The sequence below is a fragment of the Lepus europaeus genome, chromosome 20 (genome assembly GCF_033115175.1).
Source record: "Lepus europaeus isolate LE1 chromosome 20, mLepTim1.pri, whole genome shotgun sequence".
NCBI lineage: Eukaryota > Metazoa > Chordata > Mammalia > Lagomorpha > Leporidae > Lepus > Lepus europaeus.
The window spans coordinates 5,496,898-5,514,601 of NC_084846.1; the positions used below are offsets into that span (position 1 = coordinate 5,496,898).

At 63.1% G+C, this 17,704-nt stretch overlaps 2 protein-coding genes across 3 annotated transcripts in view; both read left to right on the forward strand.

Moving 5' to 3' along the window:
- The first annotated feature begins 1,805 nt into the window (after positions 1–1,805).
- C20H19orf38 (chromosome 20 C19orf38 homolog) lies at positions 1,806–12,775 on the forward strand. The gene is made up of 6 exons (XM_062178675.1): positions 1,806–1,839; positions 3,321–3,632; positions 5,774–5,801; positions 6,709–6,752; positions 8,131–8,168; positions 12,507–12,775. Exons 1-6 carry the CDS (start codon positions 1,806–1,808, stop codon positions 12,642–12,644), a joined length of 594 nt encoding a protein of 197 aa, XP_062034659.1. The 3' UTR covers positions 12,645–12,775.
- A 1,931-nt stretch (positions 12,776–14,706) lies between these two features.
- The window catches only part of CARM1 (coactivator associated arginine methyltransferase 1), a 31,077-nt gene continuing 28,079 nt past the window's right edge, over positions 14,707–17,704 (forward strand). For both annotated transcript variants that reach the window (XM_062179551.1, XM_062179552.1), the window contains exon 1: positions 14,707–14,926. In XM_062179551.1, coding sequence (XP_062035535.1) covers positions 14,707–14,926 — 220 coding nt within the window. The remainder of the gene's footprint in view (positions 14,927–17,704) is intronic.

Consider the following 17,704-nt stretch of genomic DNA (forward strand, 5'->3'; position numbering starts at 1 on the left):
CAATGATAAGGAAACACCATTGTGAGAATGAGTGCAGTTAGAGCAGTGTTGGCAGCACAGCGCATGGTCTTTCATGTTTACCTTTGAGTAAAAAGGCTTAAAACGGGGGCCAGTGCTGTGGCGCACTGGGTTAAGCCACCCTCTGAGTGCCAGCATCCCATAGGGGCGTAGGTTCGAGTCCTGGCTGCTCCTCTTCCCATCCAGCTCTCTGCCATGGCCCAGGTGCTTGGGCTCCTGCACCGACGTGAGAGACCTGGATTGAGTTTCAGGCTCCTGGCTGCAGCCTGGCCCAGTACACCCCCTCGCCCCTGAAAGAAGAGACTAAAGCCAAAAAAAAAAAAAAAAATGCTTAAAAACAATGATGTGGGGCCCGGCGCTGTGGCTTACTTGGTTATTCCTCTGCCTGCGGCGCTGGCATCCCTATATGGGTACCAGGTTCTAGTCCCGGCTGCTCCTCTTCCAGTCCAGCTCTCTGCTGTGGCCCGGGAGTGCAGTGGAGGATGGCCCAAGTGCCTGGGCCCCTGCACCCCATGGGAGACCAGGAGGAAGCACCCGGCTCCTGGCTTCGGATCGGCACAGTGCCGGCCATAGCGGCCATTTGGGGGGTGAACCAATGGAAGGAAGACCTTTCTCTCTGTCTCTCTCTCACTGTCTATAACTCTACCTGTCAAATAAAAAAAAAAATGCTGTGGGGCCAGTGTGTTGTGGTGCAGCGGGCTAAGCCGCTCCCTGTGACCCCAGCATCCCTTCTGAACCCCCTGTGGTTTTTTTCTATGTTTGTTTTAAGATTCACTTATGTATTTGAAAGGCAGAGTAGTGAGAGAGAGAGAGACAGAGGGCTCTTCCATCCGCTGGTTCACTCCCGACATGGCCACAAAGGCCAGAGCTGGGCCAATCCGAAGCCAGGAGCCAGGAGCCTCTTCCCAGTCTCCCACGCAGGTGCCGGCTGCTCTACTTCTGTCTCAGTCTCCTGCTGGTGCGCCTGGGAAGGCAGTGGGTGACAGCCCCAATGCTTGGGTCCCTGCACGCATGTGGGAGACCCGGATCGAAATTCCAGGCTCCTGGCTTGGGTATGGTCCAGCCCCAGCTGTTTCAGCCATCTGGGGAGTGAACCAGCAGATGGGAGCCCTCTCTCTCTCTCTCTCTCTCTCTGGCTTTCAAATACGCACACACTTGGCCCATCCGCCACCACCTTCCCAGGCACACTAGCAGGAAGCTGGACCAGAAGTGGAGCAGCCGGGACTCGGCCCAGGCGCTATGCCGCGGGCTGCGGGTTTCCCAGTCGGGGTCTGATCTGCCGCATCCACTGCCTCCCTCGGCGCTCAGCCCATTCTGCAGGGCAGCAAACCGAGGCCTCAGACACGTCCAGCTCTGCCCGAGGTCACAAAGGCCAAGCCCCACTACTCTCCATCTCACTTCTCTTTCCCTCCGACACCAGCTGCCTGGGCTGTGGCCGTACGCGGGGTGGGAGTCTCCCAAACGGCGCACAGTCATTGCACTCAAAGCCCTGGTCCATTCCTAGTGGGAGAGAGGGAAAATCAACACCGAGCCTGGTGCAGGGAGGGGGCGTGGGGTGGCACGCATTTGCGGGAGAGGGGAGCGAGAGCAGAGGGCAGAGCCCCTGGCCCTGCCTGGGCCCGTGCGTGTGCGTGTGTGTGTGTGTGTGTGCAACTTCCTGCGAGTGAGGAAACCCTGGGCCCAGCTTCTCCTTTCCCCACTCCGGCCCCACAGGAGGAGTTGGCGGCGAGCCCTGGGCCCCTCTGGCCTCTGCCAGAGTCCCCGGCCGGCCGCAGGCAGCGGGAGCGATGCCTTGGATCACCCTGCTTCTCGCAGCCGCTGGTGAGTCCCCTGCCCTGTCCTGTCCTGCCCTGCCCTGCGCCCCTGCCCCTCGGGCTCCTCTGGGGCAGAAGCCACTGCGTGGGAGCTGCCTCCTCGGGTGCCCCCGCCCCGAGAGCCTGGGAATCCCACCCCACACCCCGGGGCGGGGGGCTGTTCCCCATCAGGCTCCCGTCACCCCAAGTCAGAGCTTAGAGAGATGGCAGTCGTTGGGGGCAGCCATGCCTACACCCTGGGACCCAGCCTGGGGAGGGGGAGATCCAGTGGAGGGGGAGTCTGGGGGGTGTGTCCTGTCCCCTGCCCCCACCTGATGCTGGCAGCCGGGAGAGCCCTCCACCTCCAGGAAGCCCTACCCCACAGTCTGTTTTCCATCCTGCACCCTGGAGAAGTCCAGAGGACCCCCTTGCCCCCTTCTCTCCCTCCTCCCTCCCAGTCGCCCTCCTGGGACGCCCCCCACGCCTCTTCCCTTCCCGGCCTCTACCCATGCTGTTCCCTGTGGCTTCTCACACCCGATGCCAGGCGCCTGCGGTCGGTGTTTTTGTTGCCGTCACGAAGTGCCTGAAGCTGGGCGATCTTAGCCATCTGTTTTGCCTCATGGGTTCGGGTTTGAGGTCCGAGGGGCTCCATCTGAGGGTGGCCTAGGGCATCACACGCATGCACATGTCCCGGTCTCTCCCTCCATGTAGAAACACCAGGATTCCAGGCCGGCGCCGTGGCTCAACAGGCTAATCCTCCGCCTTGCGGCGCCGGCACCCCGGGGTTCTAGTCCCGATCGGGGCACCGGATTCTGTCCCGGTTGTCCCTCTTCCAGGCCAGCTCTCTGCTATGGCCCGGGAAGGCAGAGGAGGATGGCCCAAGTCCTTGGGCCCTGCACCCCATGGGAGACCAGGAGAAGCACCTGGCTCCTGGCTTCAAATCAGCACGATGTGCCGGCTGCAGCGGCCATTGGAGGGTGAAACCAACGGCAAAAAGGAAGACCTTTCTCTCCGTCTCTCCTGTCTCTCTCACTATCCACTCTGCCTGTCAAAAAAAAAAAGAAAGAAAGAAAGAAAGAAACACCAGGATTCCATCTTGGCGGTGGGGGGGGGGGATGGAGACCCACCCTGATGACCTAATCTAATCCCCATCCCAAAGCTTCACCCACCCCCACCCCCTGAACACCTCACCATGGGGATCAAGTTGCAACATTGGAGCATAGCAGCGCCTCCTCCAGGAAGCCCTCCAGGGTCACTCCAAGGCAACAGGCCTTTCCCATTCCCCAGCAGCCGGTTACTCTCTGTTGCAACAGAGTAACCATAGCTTTTACTACAAAAGGACTGGAGCCAGGGTCCCTGGCCCCCTGCCTTCCTCCTGGTATGCGGGTAGGGGTCTCCAGCCTCCTGATACACAGAAAGAAAAACAAAACAAAGCAGAAACAGCCCAGAGAGGGTGCTCTGCCTGCGTGGGGTCGCACAGCCAGCACGGCCTCCCCCTCTGCCCCGCAGGCTCCATGGCGATCCCGGCGCCGTCCATCTTGCTGGTGCCCCCGCACCCGAGCAGCCAGGAGGACCCCATCCACATCTCGTGCGTGGCCCCCGGCGGCTTCCCCGGGGCGAATTTCACGCTGTACCGAGGGGGCCAGGTGGTGCAGCTCCTGCAGGCCCCCGCGGAGCAGCTGAGCGTCACCTTTAACTTGAGCGGCGGTGGCAGGGCGGGCGGCGGCGGCGGCACCTTCCACTGCCAGTACGGCGTGCTGGGCGAGCACAGCCAGCCCCAGCTCTCGGACCTCAGCGAGCCGGTGCACGTCTCCTTCCCAGGTGTGGCTTGGCCCGGGGCGGGCGCATGAATGAATGAAACAGTGAATGAATGAAACCCTGTCCCTGCCAGGAGCTCCATCCGGGTCTCCCACGTGGGTGCAGGGGCCCAAAGACTTGGGCCATCTTCTACTGCTATCCCAGGCCATAGCAGGGAGCTGGGTTGGAAGTAGAGCAGCCGGGACTCGAACCGGCGCCCATGTGGGATGTCGGCATTGCAGCTGTGTCCTAACCAGTGCACCTGCCCCGAGAGCATCATTTTAAGCAGAAAGTAGAGCGACCAGGGATGGCTTCTCTGGACAGGAGGCGTTTGAACGAAAGCTGGCTGACCCGCAGGAGCTGTCCCTGGAGAATAGGGGGTGGGGGTGTTGTAGGAAGTGTAGACAGGCTGTGCAAAGGCCCTGAGGCTGGAGCCAGCTTGCTGCCTTGGAGGAGCACACGGGAGGCCAGCACGGCGGTGACCAGACGAGGGCAGGGGGCTGAGGAAGAGGAGCGTTTGGGGCCCTGTGGGTGGCAGCGGGCGCTTGGGTTCGCCTCTGAGTCAGGGTGGGGGGCCTGCGGGAGGGCCGGTGCCTGGCTCGGGTCTCTCTGGGCGTGGGCTGTGGGTTCCAGCCTTGGAGGGAGAGAGGGAGGGAGGGAGGAGCCCGCGGTGGCCGTGGTGACAGAGGGGCCTCTGTGTCCTCCCTGGCTCCCAGGCTCTGTCAAAGGCTGCCTTGTCTCACCTTGGCCTTGTGGTCTGGGAGCAGGGAGGTGAGGGCGTCCCTCCCCCCCCAGGACTGAATGGACAAGGCTTGTCCCTGTGGGCACACGCAAGCCTGCGCCTTGTCCTCCGCCCTCCTGGCCACCTCTGGGGGCCAGGACACCTCCCTCTCCCCGGCTGCCGTGGCCGCTGTCCGTCCAATCCCCCAGGCTGACGCCAGGAACAGAAAACCTGGCTCCCGCTGCCTTCAGCCACAAAAGGGGCATCTGTTGGCTCGCTGAACCCAAGTCGCTGCACAGCACGGCTTCAGGTGTGGCGGGACCCAGGCTCACAAAGATCTCAGACTCCCGGGGCGGTGTCTGGCGAAACGGTTAAAGCCGCCTCGCCAGTACCCTCGTTCTGGGTCAGAGCGCCTCATTTGGAGCCCCTGCTCTGTTTCTGGCTTCGGCTGTGTGCTAAGGGCGTCCCGGGAGACAGCAGGGGATGGCCACGCCCCTGGGACCCTGCATCCCAATGTGGGATCCTGGGTTGAGTTCCAGGCTCCCGGCTTCAGCCCCAAGTACCTGTATGCCCTGGGGGAATGAGCCTACAAAGGGAAATTTCTCCCTCTCTCTCTCTCTCTCTCTCTGCCTTTGAAATAAAAATCGAAAAAGGGAAAGAGAGAGGTCAGGCAATATTTGCCACCTCCCAGTTCCTCTTCTGTGCCTGGTTTTCGGTGGGCCCTTCTCTCGCACGGCGGTAAAACCAAGCCCCGTAGTCCCACGTGTCTGCCCAAAGTCCCAGAAGTCACTTTCATTGGCTCAGCTCAGGCCACACGCCCATCCCCGAGCCAATCACAGTGAGTGGAGGGAGGGGCTATGCTAATTGGCCAGCTGCGCGGTCTGCTAAGACTCCACGCGGCTGGGGACCGGTGGGCCGCGGGTCCTGGCCCCTCGCTGCCCGCCGCCTTCTTTCCCCTCTAGTGCCCACTTGGATCCTGGCGCTGTCCCTGAGCCTGGCCGGGGTCTTGCTGCTCCTGGCTGGGCTGGTGGTGCTCACCCTGGTGGTGAGGAAAGGTGAGAACCGGCAGGGGGAAGCCCAGGGCCGACCGGGCTCGCTCCGAAGCTGAGACCCCCTGCCCCCGCCCCGAATTAAGACGATGTGGGCGACCAGAGGAGCTGATAGGCCGTCCCTGGTGTACGTGGGGGACGGAATGGCAACATCCACGGGTAACCACGTCCCCCGTCGCAAAGGGCACAGGCGACAGGCAGAGCGGCTGAGAGCAGGGGGCGGGACGGGAAGCAGGGCAGCGGGGACTTGGGGCGGGGTCTCGGAGGCGGGAAGCCGCTGTACCCCAGCGCCGTCTTTGAAGCCCCCACCCCGTGTAAGAGTGGCCGTGGTGGGGTGGCTTTGGGGTTTGCAGCCAACGCCGGCATCTCAGACGCTTGTTCGCTTTCTGTTCCAGTCAAGGTGAAAAACTTGCAGAAGAAAAGGTGAGCCCCTCCCTGGAGACCCTTGGGGGCGGCGGTGTGGGCGTGGAACCAGTGGCGCCTCTGTGTGTGGGGCGGTGTGGGCGTGGAACCAGTGGGCACCTGCTGTGTGTGGGGCGGTGTGGGCGTGGAACCAGTGGCACCTGCTGTGTGTGGGGCGCTGTGGGCGTGGAACCAGTGGCACCTGCTGTGTGTGGGGCGGTGTGGGCGTGGAACCAGTGGCACCTGCTGTGTGTGGGGCGGTGTGGGCGTGGAACCAGTGGCACCTGCTGTGTGTGGGGCGGTGTGGGCGTGGAACCAGTGGCGCCTGCTGTGTGTGGGGCGGTGTGGGCGTGGAACCAGTGGCGCCTGCTGTGTGTGGGCGCTGAGCTGGGATCCCCTGAAGCCGGAGCCCACCTGCTCAGAGCAGCCGTGGAGCGGGGCGCTCTGTGAACAGACCCATTCTACGGAGGGGGAGACGGAGGCTCGGCCGCACAGCCGGCCAGCCTTCCTCCCCCCAGGCACGGCCCCGCTACCTCAGCGCAGTGTTTCTGTGGCTCCCAGGGGACCTGTTTAGCGCCCAGCCTGCCCCCTGCAGGACGTAGCCCCCGCTCCCGGGCTCCAGGGTGTCCCTGCTGGCCCCGGCCTCCATTTCTTCCCCCTGAGAAAGGAGACCCACGGGGAACCAGGAGCCAGCTACACCCGGATGTAGGGCACGGCGAGAGAACTTTCGGCTCTCACTTAGTATGTTCTTTGGCTGGGCCACGGGCTGACGCAGTGTGTCAGGCCCAGGTCAGGGCCGGGGGGTGCACACGCGGGGCGGGGGGGTGTGAGTGGGGCCGGGAGAAGGGCCTGGCTCGGGGGCTGCCTAGAACAAACTCCCCTCTCGGGGGGCACCTGACACGCTGCTTTTTCCGGAATGTGTTTTCAGAGAGCGAGAGTCCTGCTGGGCCCAGATCAACTTCAGCACCTCAGGTCTGTGCCTCCTCCCCCACCCGACCCCACCAGAGCCTCATCTGTGGCTGCCTGGTCCCCTCAGGACCCGCTCCCCCCTACCGAGGCCCACTGCCTAGACCCTTCTCCCTGCCTCCACGCAGCCTAAAGCTCACCTCCTCCAGGAAGCCCTCCTAGACTCCCCAGACAGGGCCCCACCCTCTTGTTGCTGACAGGCCCCTAGCACCCTGTCGTTCTCGCCCTCTGGAGAAGCCCGGTTGAGAACCCCTGGGTCTTGTGCATTCCATACCCGCTCCCACGGCCTAGTGGTCCACCCCGCGCGGGCAGCACCTGCGGGTCCTGGCGCTGACCCGAGCTCCGCCTGCCTTCCAGAAGGTGTGGTTCTGCAGGCGTCCGCTAGGGGGCGCGCCGCTCCTCCGCAGAGAAAGTCCATTCACCGTCAGCTTGCGTTGCTTTTTTAAAAGATTTATTTTATTTATTTGAAAGGCAGTTCCTGGGGGGGGGGGGAGGGAGAGGTCTTCCATCCGCTGGTTTGCTCCCCAGATGGCCGCGACAGCCAGAGCGGAGCTGATCCGAAGCCAGGAGCCAGGAGCTTCTTCCAGATCTCTTAATGTGGATGCAGGGGCCCAAGCACTTGGGCCATCTTCCACTGCTTTTCCAGGCCATGGCAGAGAGCTGGAATGGAAGTGGAGCAGCCGGGACTGGAACCGGGCACCCTGAGTGGCATCTTGGCCACTGCACCAGGGGCCTGCCTCTCGCCTGCACACTTATGGAGTGCCTACTGTATGCTGAGAGCAGATGGCAGGACAGGAGCAGGGCGGTGCTGGGTGGCCGGGGGAGGGGCTGATGGCTCTCCCTCCCGGGAGGTGTGCCCTCTCCCTGAGGGCACTCAGACACCCCCACCCCACGCCATGGCAGGAGCTGGGGAGCTCCCGCCCACTCCCCCTGCGATGGTCCAGGAGGCACCAGAAGCCCCCCCTTCCTCTCAGTGGACACTGGGCCTGTGGAGGGGTATGAGGGGCGGCATCCATGGACATTAAAACTGACCACCCCACCCCACCCCCGCTAGCGTTGTGGCTCAGCCTGTTAAACCACCACGTGCAGTGCCACCAGTGGGCGCCGGTTCGAGTCCCAGCTGCTCCACTTCCAATCCAGCTCTCTGCTGATGCACCTGGGAAAGCAGTGGAGGATGGCCCAAGTGCTGGGGCCCCTGCCGCCCATGTGGGAGCCCCGGATGGAGCTCCTGGCTCCCGGCTTCAGATCGGCGCAGCTCCGGCCATTGCAGCCACTTGGGGAGTGAACCAGGGGATGAAGCTTCTGTCTCTGATCAAATAAATAAATCTTAAAAACCGACAAAGAAAAAGCGCTCTCCAGCCCTGTCACTCCCTCTCTGTTTCAGACATGGCCTTCGATAACTCCCTGTTCGCCATCTCCACGGTGAGTGGGTCCTGCTCTTGGGAGGGTCCTAGGTTCAGGGAGCTGGGGAGGCAGAGGCCCCGCGGGCTGGGTGCGCCTGGGTGCACCTGCCGCCTCCCAGCGGCCGGCCCTGGGCAGGGCTTTGTTCGCGAGCTCAGAGTTGGTGTGAAAGACGGAGGAAGGCAGCAAGGCCGGCCTCCAGGGGTCCGGGGGAGGGGGCGGCTGGCGCCGCAGGCAGGCAGTGCTGCCCTGGGACGCGGTTGGGGGCCACCCCTGAGTCGGGCGATGAGGACTTCAGGGCCAGGCAGTGGTCTCCTTGGGGTGGCTCACGGAGTCTCTGGCCACGTGACGCCCGCTCAGCCCCTCGAGGAGGAAGGAAGAGAGCGCTCTGGGGTCATTTCAGGAACTTCAGCTCAAATGTCCCTGGATGTCTCAAAGACGCCCTGCCCGAATTCCAAGGTACAGTTCCGCCCCGGGGCTGCGACTTCAACCCAGGCCTGTGGCCCTCCTTGAACCACTGACCTCGAGGTGGCCTGGGTGCTTGTGGCTTAAGTGTTTAAGATTTATTTTACTTATTTGAAAGGCAGAGTGACAGAGAAAGGGAGGGAGAGGTTCGCTCCCCAAATGGCACAGAGAACGGACCAGCCCGGTTCAGGTGGTCACAGGCGCCATCTGGTGGCCGCTGTGGGTAGCACGGCGTGGGGCAGCATCGGTTGCCTGGGGACCAGCAGGGAGGCGTCGGGGCTGGGCTAGGCCCGTGGGTGCTTTGGCAGCAGCGGCGGGGAGAAGTGAACAGGTTCAGGTCAGGGTGGACCCAGGTGCTGGGAACAGGAGACCTGGGCCAGGGGTAGGCTGGGAGGGACAAGAACAGAAACACTGGGCCCTTCATGAGCCTGGAGTTGCGAAGAGAGGCTTTTATTATTGTTGTTGTTGTTGTTGTTGTTGTTGTTGTTGTCAGTTACTTATTTGAAAGGCCGAGTTAGAAAGGAGAGACAGATTTTCCATACTGCTGGTTCTCTAGCTCCCCTCAGTGGCCGCAGTGAGCGGTGCTGGGCCAGGCTGCCGCTGTCCGGGTCTCCCACGTGGCTGCTGGGACCCAAGCGCTTGGGCCACCCTCCGCTGCTTTCCCAGGCGCACTAGCAGGGAGCTGGATCAGAAGGGGAGCAGCCGGGACTTGAATTGGTGCTGGGGTTGCAGGCAGTGGCTTACCCCGTGGGGCGAGAGGCATTTGTGGAGATAAATCAGGATACACGGGCGGGGAGGGAGGGGCTCACCTCCAGCCTGCTCAGCCATCTGAGGTCTCAGCTCGACCAGGAAACCCTGAACCAGTGAGCAAAGCCTGGCGGGGGCCGGTGCTGTGGCTCAGCGGGGAAAGATGCCGCCTGCAGCGTGGAGGTCCCATATGGACCCCAGTTTGTGTCCCGGGCACTCTACTTCCGGTCCAGCTCCCTGCTAATGGCCTGGGAAGGCAGCGGAAGATGGCCCAAGTGCTTGGGCCCCTGCACCCACGTGGGAGACCTGGAGGAAGCTCCTGGCTTTGGCCTGGCCCAGCCCTGGCCATTGCAGCTGGAATAAACCAGCAGATGGAAGACCTCTCTCTCTGTCTCCACTTCTCTGTTTGTAACTCTGACTTTCAAATAAATCACTTCAAACAAACAAGCAAAAAAAACCCAAACAGACTTGGCAGGCAGGCAGTTGTTTTTAAAGCAATTTAAAAGAAACAACAGAAACTAGACAAAAAAAAAAAAAAAAACACGGAGAAAAAATAACATTTCCCAGTATTTCAGTCCTGGTGAGTTTCAGCATTCAGAAATGTTTATGTTGGGGCCAGCGCCATAGCACAGCAAGTAAAGCCGCCACTGGCAGTTCCAGCATCCACGTGGGCGCTGGTTCGAGTCCCGGCTGCTCCACTTCCCATCCAGCTCTCTGGTGTGGCCTGGGAAAGCAGTGGAAGACGGCCCAAATGCTTGGGCCCCTGCACCTGTGTGGGAGACCCGGATGGAGCTCCTGGCTCCTGGCTTTGGATTGGCACAGCCCCAGCCATAGCAGCCATTTGGGGAATGAATCAGTGGGTGGAAGATCACTCTCTCTGTAACTCTGCATTTCAGATAAATAAATAATTTTTAGAAAAAGTTTTTTAAAAAGCATTTGTTTTGGCCGGCGCCATGGCTCAATAGGCTAATCCTCCGCCTTGTGGCGCCGGCACACCGGGTTCTAGTCCCGGTCAGGGCGCTGGATTCTGTCCCGGTTGCTCCTCTTCCAGGCCAGCTCTCTGCTGTGGCCCGGGAAGGCAGTGGAGGATGGCCCAAGTGCTTGGGCCCTGCACCCCATGGGAGACCAGGATAAGCACCTGGCTCCTGCCATCGGATCAGCGCGGTGCGCTGGCCGCAGCGCACCGGCTGTGGCGGCCATTGGAGGGTGAACCAACGGCAAAAGGAAGACCTTTGTCTCTGTCTCTCTCACTGTCCACTATGCCTGTCAAAAAAAAAAAAAAAAAAGCATTTGTTTTACTTATTTGAAAAGTGGGATGGTAGAGGGAGTGAAAGAGGTCTTCCATCCACTGGTTCACTCCCCATATGGCTGCAAAAGCTGGGGCTGGGCCAGGCTGAAGCCAGGAGCCAGGAGCTCCATCCAGTTTCCCAGGTAGCTGGCAGGGGCCCGAGCACTTGGTCCATGGCAGGGAGCTGGATCGATGCAGGGCAGCAGGAACCTGAACCCGTCTCTGATGTGGGATGCCGGCATCGTGAGCGGCGGCTTGACCCACTGTGCCACAAATAAATCCTCAAGTCACAGTCACGTGAGGCAACTTCCCAAAGATCACAGGAAGTGGAATTAAAGTCTGTATTTATTTTGGAGTAATTAAAATGTCGGCTCCTGTGTTGTGGCTCTGCAGGTTAAGCCGCCACACTGGCACACAGTGCTGGCATCCCATTGTCAAGAGTATGGGTTCAAGGCCTGGCTGCTCCACCTCCAATCCAGCTCTCTGCTGTGGCCCGGGAGTGCAGTGGAGGATGGCCCAAGTGCTTGGGCCCCTGCACCCCACATGGGAGACCCGGAGGAAGCTCCTGGCTCCTGGCTTTGGCCTGGCCCAGTCCTGGCTGTTGCAGGCTTTTGGGAAGTGAACCAGCAGATGGAAGACCTCTCTCCCTCTCTCTCTCACTCTCACTTTCAGTCTCCCTCTCCCTTTCAAATCAATCAAAACAAGGCCACCAGCTTCCGCCCAGGCCCTGGCACCCGCCACGCTGCCTTCTGTCTCTCTGGATCCACAGCCCTGGACGTTTTCTGTACACAGCGTTCCGCACGATGTGCCCTTTTGTGACTGATTCATTTCCCCCAGCACCGTGTCTTCGCGGCCCGTCTGCCTGCTAGCAGGTGCTAGAATTTCCTTCCCCTCTAAGGGCGCATCACCGTCCGGGAAGTGGGCACGCTTCATTTGTCGACCCCGCCCCGGGCGCCACAAACTCGGGACCCGCAAATAGCTTGCCTGAGTTCCTGCTTTCGATTGCAGTTTCTTTCTAAAGCTGTGCTGTTGGCTGAGATAAGCAAGCAGCCGACAAGGGCTCCGGCTTTCACCATGACCTTGGTCTTAAACTCACAGCTCCCTGGGGCCTGGGGTTGGCTGTTTTCTTTTGAAAGAGAGAGAGAGAGAGAGAGAGAGAGAGGGAGGGAGGCTGTCTTCTATCTGCTGGTTCACTCCCCTATGCCTGCAAGCCAGGATTTCAATCCAGGCCTCCCACGTGGGCGGCAGGGACCCAAGTCCTTGGGCCACCCGTGCTGCCTCTCAGGGTGTGTGTGCAGGAGCAGGGAGCTGGAGTCAGGAGTGGGTTTGGGATTTGAGCCCAGGCTCTATGGGATGCAGGTGTCCCCAGTGGGTTAACACTAAGCCATTTCTTTCTATACTCCCAACCCAGAGGCAAGGGCCTTAGTGGGGTGCCTGTGTGTGTGGGGGCCCAGCCTGCTCTTACCAGCTTGTCTGGGGCAAGTTCCCTCCTGGACTCGCAGGCGGGCCAGGAGCCTCCCAGGCGGAGGAGGGGGGTGACTTGCGAAGGAGCCAGAGGCGTATTCTTCCCGCACAGTCACCAGCTGTCTTTCGCCCCCTCTGCAGCCCTCACTCCCAGGGAGGGCCTGGCATTCTCCCCATTTCACAGAGGACAACCTGAGGCAGCAAGAGGCGAAGTCACGCAACTGGGGTCACAGTGCCAGGCAGTGACAGAGCTGGGAGCTGGACCCCGGCAGAGAGGGAGGCAGGAGGCTGGGGGCCGAGGCCTGAGGCTCAGACCCTGGGGGTCCCTGGCTCCCAAAACCCCGAATGACCCCGTGTCTCCCTGTCTCTGTCTCTCTCGTCTTTCACGGACAAAGAAAATGACCTGCGAGGAGAACTCGGGGGCCCTTGACTCCAGCCCCGACAATTCAGGGCCCCGGAAGAGGCCCACCTCCACGTCGTCCTCGCCCGAGCCCCCGGCCCCCGACTTCAGCACCTTCCGGGCAGGCCAGTAAGGCTGCGGCCGCCCCGGCGTCCAGGAGGCCCGGGGAGGACAGCGCTCCGGCACCTGCTTTCTCAGGGAATCGACCAGAACTGGAAGACTTGAAGGCGAACCTTGGCCTTGGGGCTCTTCCTAGCCGGGGCGTGGCGGGGCCGGCGCCTGTGGGATTCCCGTCCCCGCCAGGGGGCACTGTCAGGATGGCTTCTTGCACCCCAGCAGCCCGGGGGGGGGGGTCACCTCTGCACTGTGCACACTCCAGCTCCCCTCCCACCACCCGCCCCTACTCCGCACCTGAGGCTTGGCTGCTGGGTGTCCGAGTACAGGCGCCGCAGGTGGGTGTCCTTGTCGGCCCAAGTTACTCATTGGAACAGGTGTTGGGGTCTCGGGCTGGGGCGGGGACGCCAGAAGCCCCCCCCCCCGTCTTCCAGGCACCCCTCCGCGGCGGGCAGGGAGGTGCACACCTCAAAGTCAGATCTGAGGTCCTTGCATAGGGGCGTAGGAGATGGGATGACAGGGACCGGGGGACAGAGGGACCCCGAGGAGAATAAGGGGGTCCCGGAAAGGAAAGAAGGGACCAGGAGCCCCCAAAATGGAGGAGACCCGCAAATAGAGGAGGGCGGAGATGCTGGGCTCACCTGCAGCCTCCACTGGGGGGAGGCAGAGGGGCCAGGGCAGCTGATGGCCCGAGCTGTGGCATAGCCAGGTAAAGCTCACACGGGCACTGGTTCCTGCCCCGGCTGCTCCACCTCCGATCCAGCTCCCTTCGAATGGCCCGGAAAACATGGCAGAAGATGGCCCCGGTACACCGGCCCCTGCCCACCCACGTGGGAGACCCAGTTGAAGCTCCTGGCTCCTGGCTTCAGCCTGGCTGAGCCCAGACTGTGTGGCCACCTGGGGAGTGACCCAGCAGATGGAAGACCTCTCTCCGTCTCTCTCCCTCTCTCTCTGTAACTCTGACTTTCAAATCAATCAATACACCTTTTAAAAGTTTAAAAGCCAAGGCAGGTGCTGTGGCATAGTGGGTAAAGCATCCACTTGCAGTGCCGGCATCCCATATGGGCGCCGGTTCGAGTCCCGGCTGCTTCACTTCCGATCCACCTCTCTGCTGTGGCCTGGGAAAGTAGTGGGAGATGGCCCCCGGTCCTTGGGCCCCTGCACCCACGTGGGAGACCCTGGCTCCGGCGGTTGTGGCCATTTGGGGAGTGAACCAGCGGACAGAAGACCTCTCTCTCTGTTTCACCCTCTCCCTGTAATTCTGCCTCTCAAGTAAATAAAATTTTTAAAAATTAAAAAAGCTGTTGATGTACGGGGTTCAGGAGACGGGCAGGTGCCTGGCGCACCTCAAACCGCCTTTCCAGCCAAGGGCAGGTGCCGGGCCACGCCTCCCACCCGCCCTCCCGCGGAGCGGCTCTCACAAAGCCCCGCTCGCTGCCAGGGAGCAGGGCAGGTGTAGGGGCGGGGCCCGCGAGGCCACGCCTCCTCCGGGCACGTCACAATGCCGGGTGGGGCCGGGGGCGGGGCGTGCCTCGGGGGCGTGCCCTGCCATCCCAGGCTGGGGGAACGGCCTCACAAAGCGAGGTAGGGCGTGTCCGCGCGGGCCGGGCGCCGCCCCCTGACGCACGCTCCCGTAGCCCCGCCTTCCGAGGCGCGCCCGTCCCCGCGCGCGCGCGCTCGGCGCCGGGCCGGGGGCGAGGCCCAGGCCTCCTAGGGGGCGTGTCCGCGCGGGCCCGGGGCCCCGCCCCCGACGCACGCTCGCGTCCCCGCCTCCCCTTGGGCCGCGGAGCCACCTCACAAAGCGGCGACCGTTCGCGCTGGGCGGAGCCGGCCCCGCCCCGCGGCGCTGTAGCGGGGCTGCCCGCGGCCGCCGGCAGAGGGCGCTCCGCCACGGGGCCGTGCCGCGGCGGCGGCGGCGGCGGTGAGGCGGTGCGTGGCCGGCAGGCGGCGCTGCCCGGCTCGGCCTCGGCCTCGGCCTGCGCGGCGGCGGCGGCGGCGGCGGCGGCGGCCTGGGCCCGGGCGCGGCGGCGGCGGCGGCGGCGGCGGCGGCGGCGGCGGCGGGGCCTGGAGCGGGATCTAAGATGGCAGCGGCGGCGGCGGCGGCGGGGCCGGGCGCGAGCGGCGCGGGGGCGGCGGGCCCGGGCGGCGCGGGGCCCTGCGCGGCCGTGTCCGTGTTCCCCGGCGCCCGCCTGCTCACCATCGGCGACGCGAACGGCGAGATCCAGCGGCACGCGGAGCAGCAGGCGCTGCGCCTCGAGGTGCGCGCCGGCCCGGACGCGGCGGGCATCGCCCTCTACAGCCGTGAGTGCCGGGCGAGGCGGGGGCGGCGCGCACGAGGCCGGGCGGGGCGGGGGGCCGGGGCTGGGGGACCGGGGGCCGGGGTGCGGGGAACCGGGGGACCGGGGGCCGGGGCTGGGGGACCTGGGACCGGGGTGCGGGGAACCGGGGTGCCGGGGGCCGGGGTTCTGGGGTGCCGGGTGCCCGGGTGCCCGGGGGACCGGGGTGCCGGGGGCCGGGGGTGGCCCCAGCATGCAGCCGGGCCCGCCGGTGTCAGGGAGCCCCCGAGTGCGGGGCCTGAGATTTGGGGGCGGCCGGGTGGGCAGGAAGTGGGAGGCCCGGCCGGAAGGTGGAATTGGGGGCCCGCGGGGGCGTGGGCGGCCTTGCGGTCTCCGGGGACCCCCGTGCCGCCGTGGACACCAGCACAGGGGCTCCCAGCCTGCGGGGTGGGCCTGGTGTGTCGCCCCCCACCGCACCCCGTGGAGGGCTTGGCCTTGGGGGGGACCCTCCCCGTCTCCCTGGGCGGGAAACTTCGGGGGCCCCCCGCGAGCGTGGCGCGGGCAGGGGAGGCGGGGGCTCGGCCTCCGGCCCCGGGCCACGCCGCCCCCCGCCGCCGGTTCGGTTTATTTTTTATTTATTTGTTCTGCTTTCCGAATTGACAACTCCGGCCGTGGGGGGGTGGGGTGGAGAGGGGAGCCGCACGTGTCCGCGTCCGGGCCGTCGCTCCCCTCGCGGCTCGGGCTTTGTAATTCACGCTCGGGCTTTCTCTCGCTACTGTTTCTTCTTCGGTCACGTTTTCTCGCTATTCTGTTGCGCCGGCCTTTGTCTCTCTTGTGGGTTCCTGGGAGGGGGTGGAGGCCTCTCCAGCCTTCGGTCTCTTGTGTTTTTTTTGGGGTGTTGGGGAATGAGGCGTGCGGGGCGTTCTCCCAAAGCTCTGCCTGCATCTTGACTTTGGGGAAAAAAAAAAAAAAAAAAAGGCGCGGGGGTCTGTGGCCCAAGAGGGGCGCCGCTCCGGGGTGGTGCTGGGTCCAGGCGTCAGAGGGCCCCCAGGTTGCCCACAGGTCCGTGCATCTAGCCCGGCGTCCCTGCAGCCTTCTAGGAGGGAGGGTCTCTGGGCTCCCTCTCCAAGGAGTTCTGGGAGATTTGGTTTTCTTTGTAAAACAGGCTGAGCTGTGTTGAGGCGGAGGGCTCCCACCCACTTTCGTCTTTTTGTTGTGTTGATAACCTTGGAACTGCTGGACGATCCCAGACACCTCTCGCTGTTTCCCCCGGCCGGCCGGCCGGCGCAAGCTTGGATTCCAGAGTTGCCCCTTGCCTGCCTGGGGAGAAATTCCTAGGAACCTAATGGGTTTATTTGTTTGTGTATTGAAAAGGCAGAGCCCACAGAAAGGGAGAGGGAGAGAAAGAGGCCTTCCATCCACTGATGCACTCCCCACATGGTCACAACAGCCAGGGCTGGGCCACGCTGAAGCCAGGAGCTTCTTCCCACGTGGGTGCAGGGCCCAAGCCCTCGGGCCGTCTTCCACTGCCTTCCCAGGCCCAATAGCAGGAAGCTGGATCTGAAGTAGAGCAGCCGGGACTCGAACTGGCGCCCACACGGGGATACTGGCATAGCGGTATGACACAATGCCAGCTCTCCTCCCTTTTTGTCTTTTTAAATGTTTTTTTGTTTGTTTGTCTGAAAGAGAGAAGGTGCAGGGCAGTGTTGTTGGTTCACTCCCCAAATGCCCACAGCATCCAGGCCAGGCCAAAGCCAGGAGCCAGGAACTACATCCAGGCCTCCCACATGGGTGCATGCAGGGGCCCCAGCACTTGGGCCATCATCTGCGGCCTCCCGCGTGCTCTAGCTGGAGGCTGGGTGGCAAGCGGAGTAGCCAGGACTCGAACCAGCGCCTCATTGTGCACCCGGCGCTCTAAGTGCTGGCTTCACCCCCTGTGCTCAGACATCCACCCTGAACTTGCAACATTGTAGCTTTTTTTCTATTAAGATTGATTGATTGATTTGAGAAGCAGAGTTACAGAGAGAGAGAGGTCTTCCATCTGCTGGTTCACTTCCCAGATGGCTGCAACAGCCGGAGCTGAGCTGATCAGGAGCCAGGAGCTTCCTCCGGGTCTCCCACACGGGTGCAGGGGCCCAAGGCCTTGGGTCACCTTCCGCTGCTTTCCCAGGCCACAGCAGAGAGCTGGATCAGTAGTGGAGCAGCCAGGACTCAACAGGTGCCCATAAGTGATGCTGGCACTGCGGGCTGCGGCTTTATCAGCTACACCACAGCGCCATCCCCACCCCGTATCCTGAGAGCAGTGGAGGGGAACCTTTTCTCTTCCAAGGGCCGATTGGATATTTATGGCGTCACTGGTGGGCCACGCACATCACCGGCCACAGTTATCTGTTTGAACATTAGGCTGCGTTGGTTGTTGGGAGGCTGCCTTGCAGGGCCAGAGCCAGGGGTTTCACCTTAAATGGCCCAGGGGGGGGCCATAGGGTCCCCGCCCCGTCCCCTGTCGCAGGATGTTCTCTGAGGCTCTCGGCTGGCTTTAGAGTCCACCCTGAAGCTCAGGATGACCCCGTTTCCACAGGAGGTGCCAGCCCAGCTCCAGGGGTTGGGCCGCGCTGCGGGGGCCGTCTTGTACCTCGCCACTTTGCTTTCTGTGGGACTTTATGCCTCGGGATGCGGTCAGGGTACTGTGGCCCAGAGTGAGCACCTGGGGGGGTTTGCACCTGCTCCCTAGGGCTGGAGCCGGGCTGGAGCCTGGGTAGAGGCGGACTCGCCCTGAGGTGTGACGGTGAGTGCTGAGGCCTGG

Excerpts from the sequence above, each read along its gene's own strand:
- C20H19orf38 (XM_062178675.1), top strand. The coding sequence starts at position 1,806 with ATGCCTTGGATCACCCTGCTTCTCGCAGCCGCTG. Across the intron at positions 1,840-3,320 it reads CCTGCTTCTCGCAGCCGCTG|GCTCCATGGCGATCCCGGCG; the intron begins GTGAGTCCCCTG and ends TCTGCCCCGCAG. Across the intron at positions 3,633-5,773 it reads GGTGCACGTCTCCTTCCCAG|TCAAGGTGAAAAACTTGCAG; the intron begins GTGTGGCTTGGC and ends TTTCTGTTCCAG.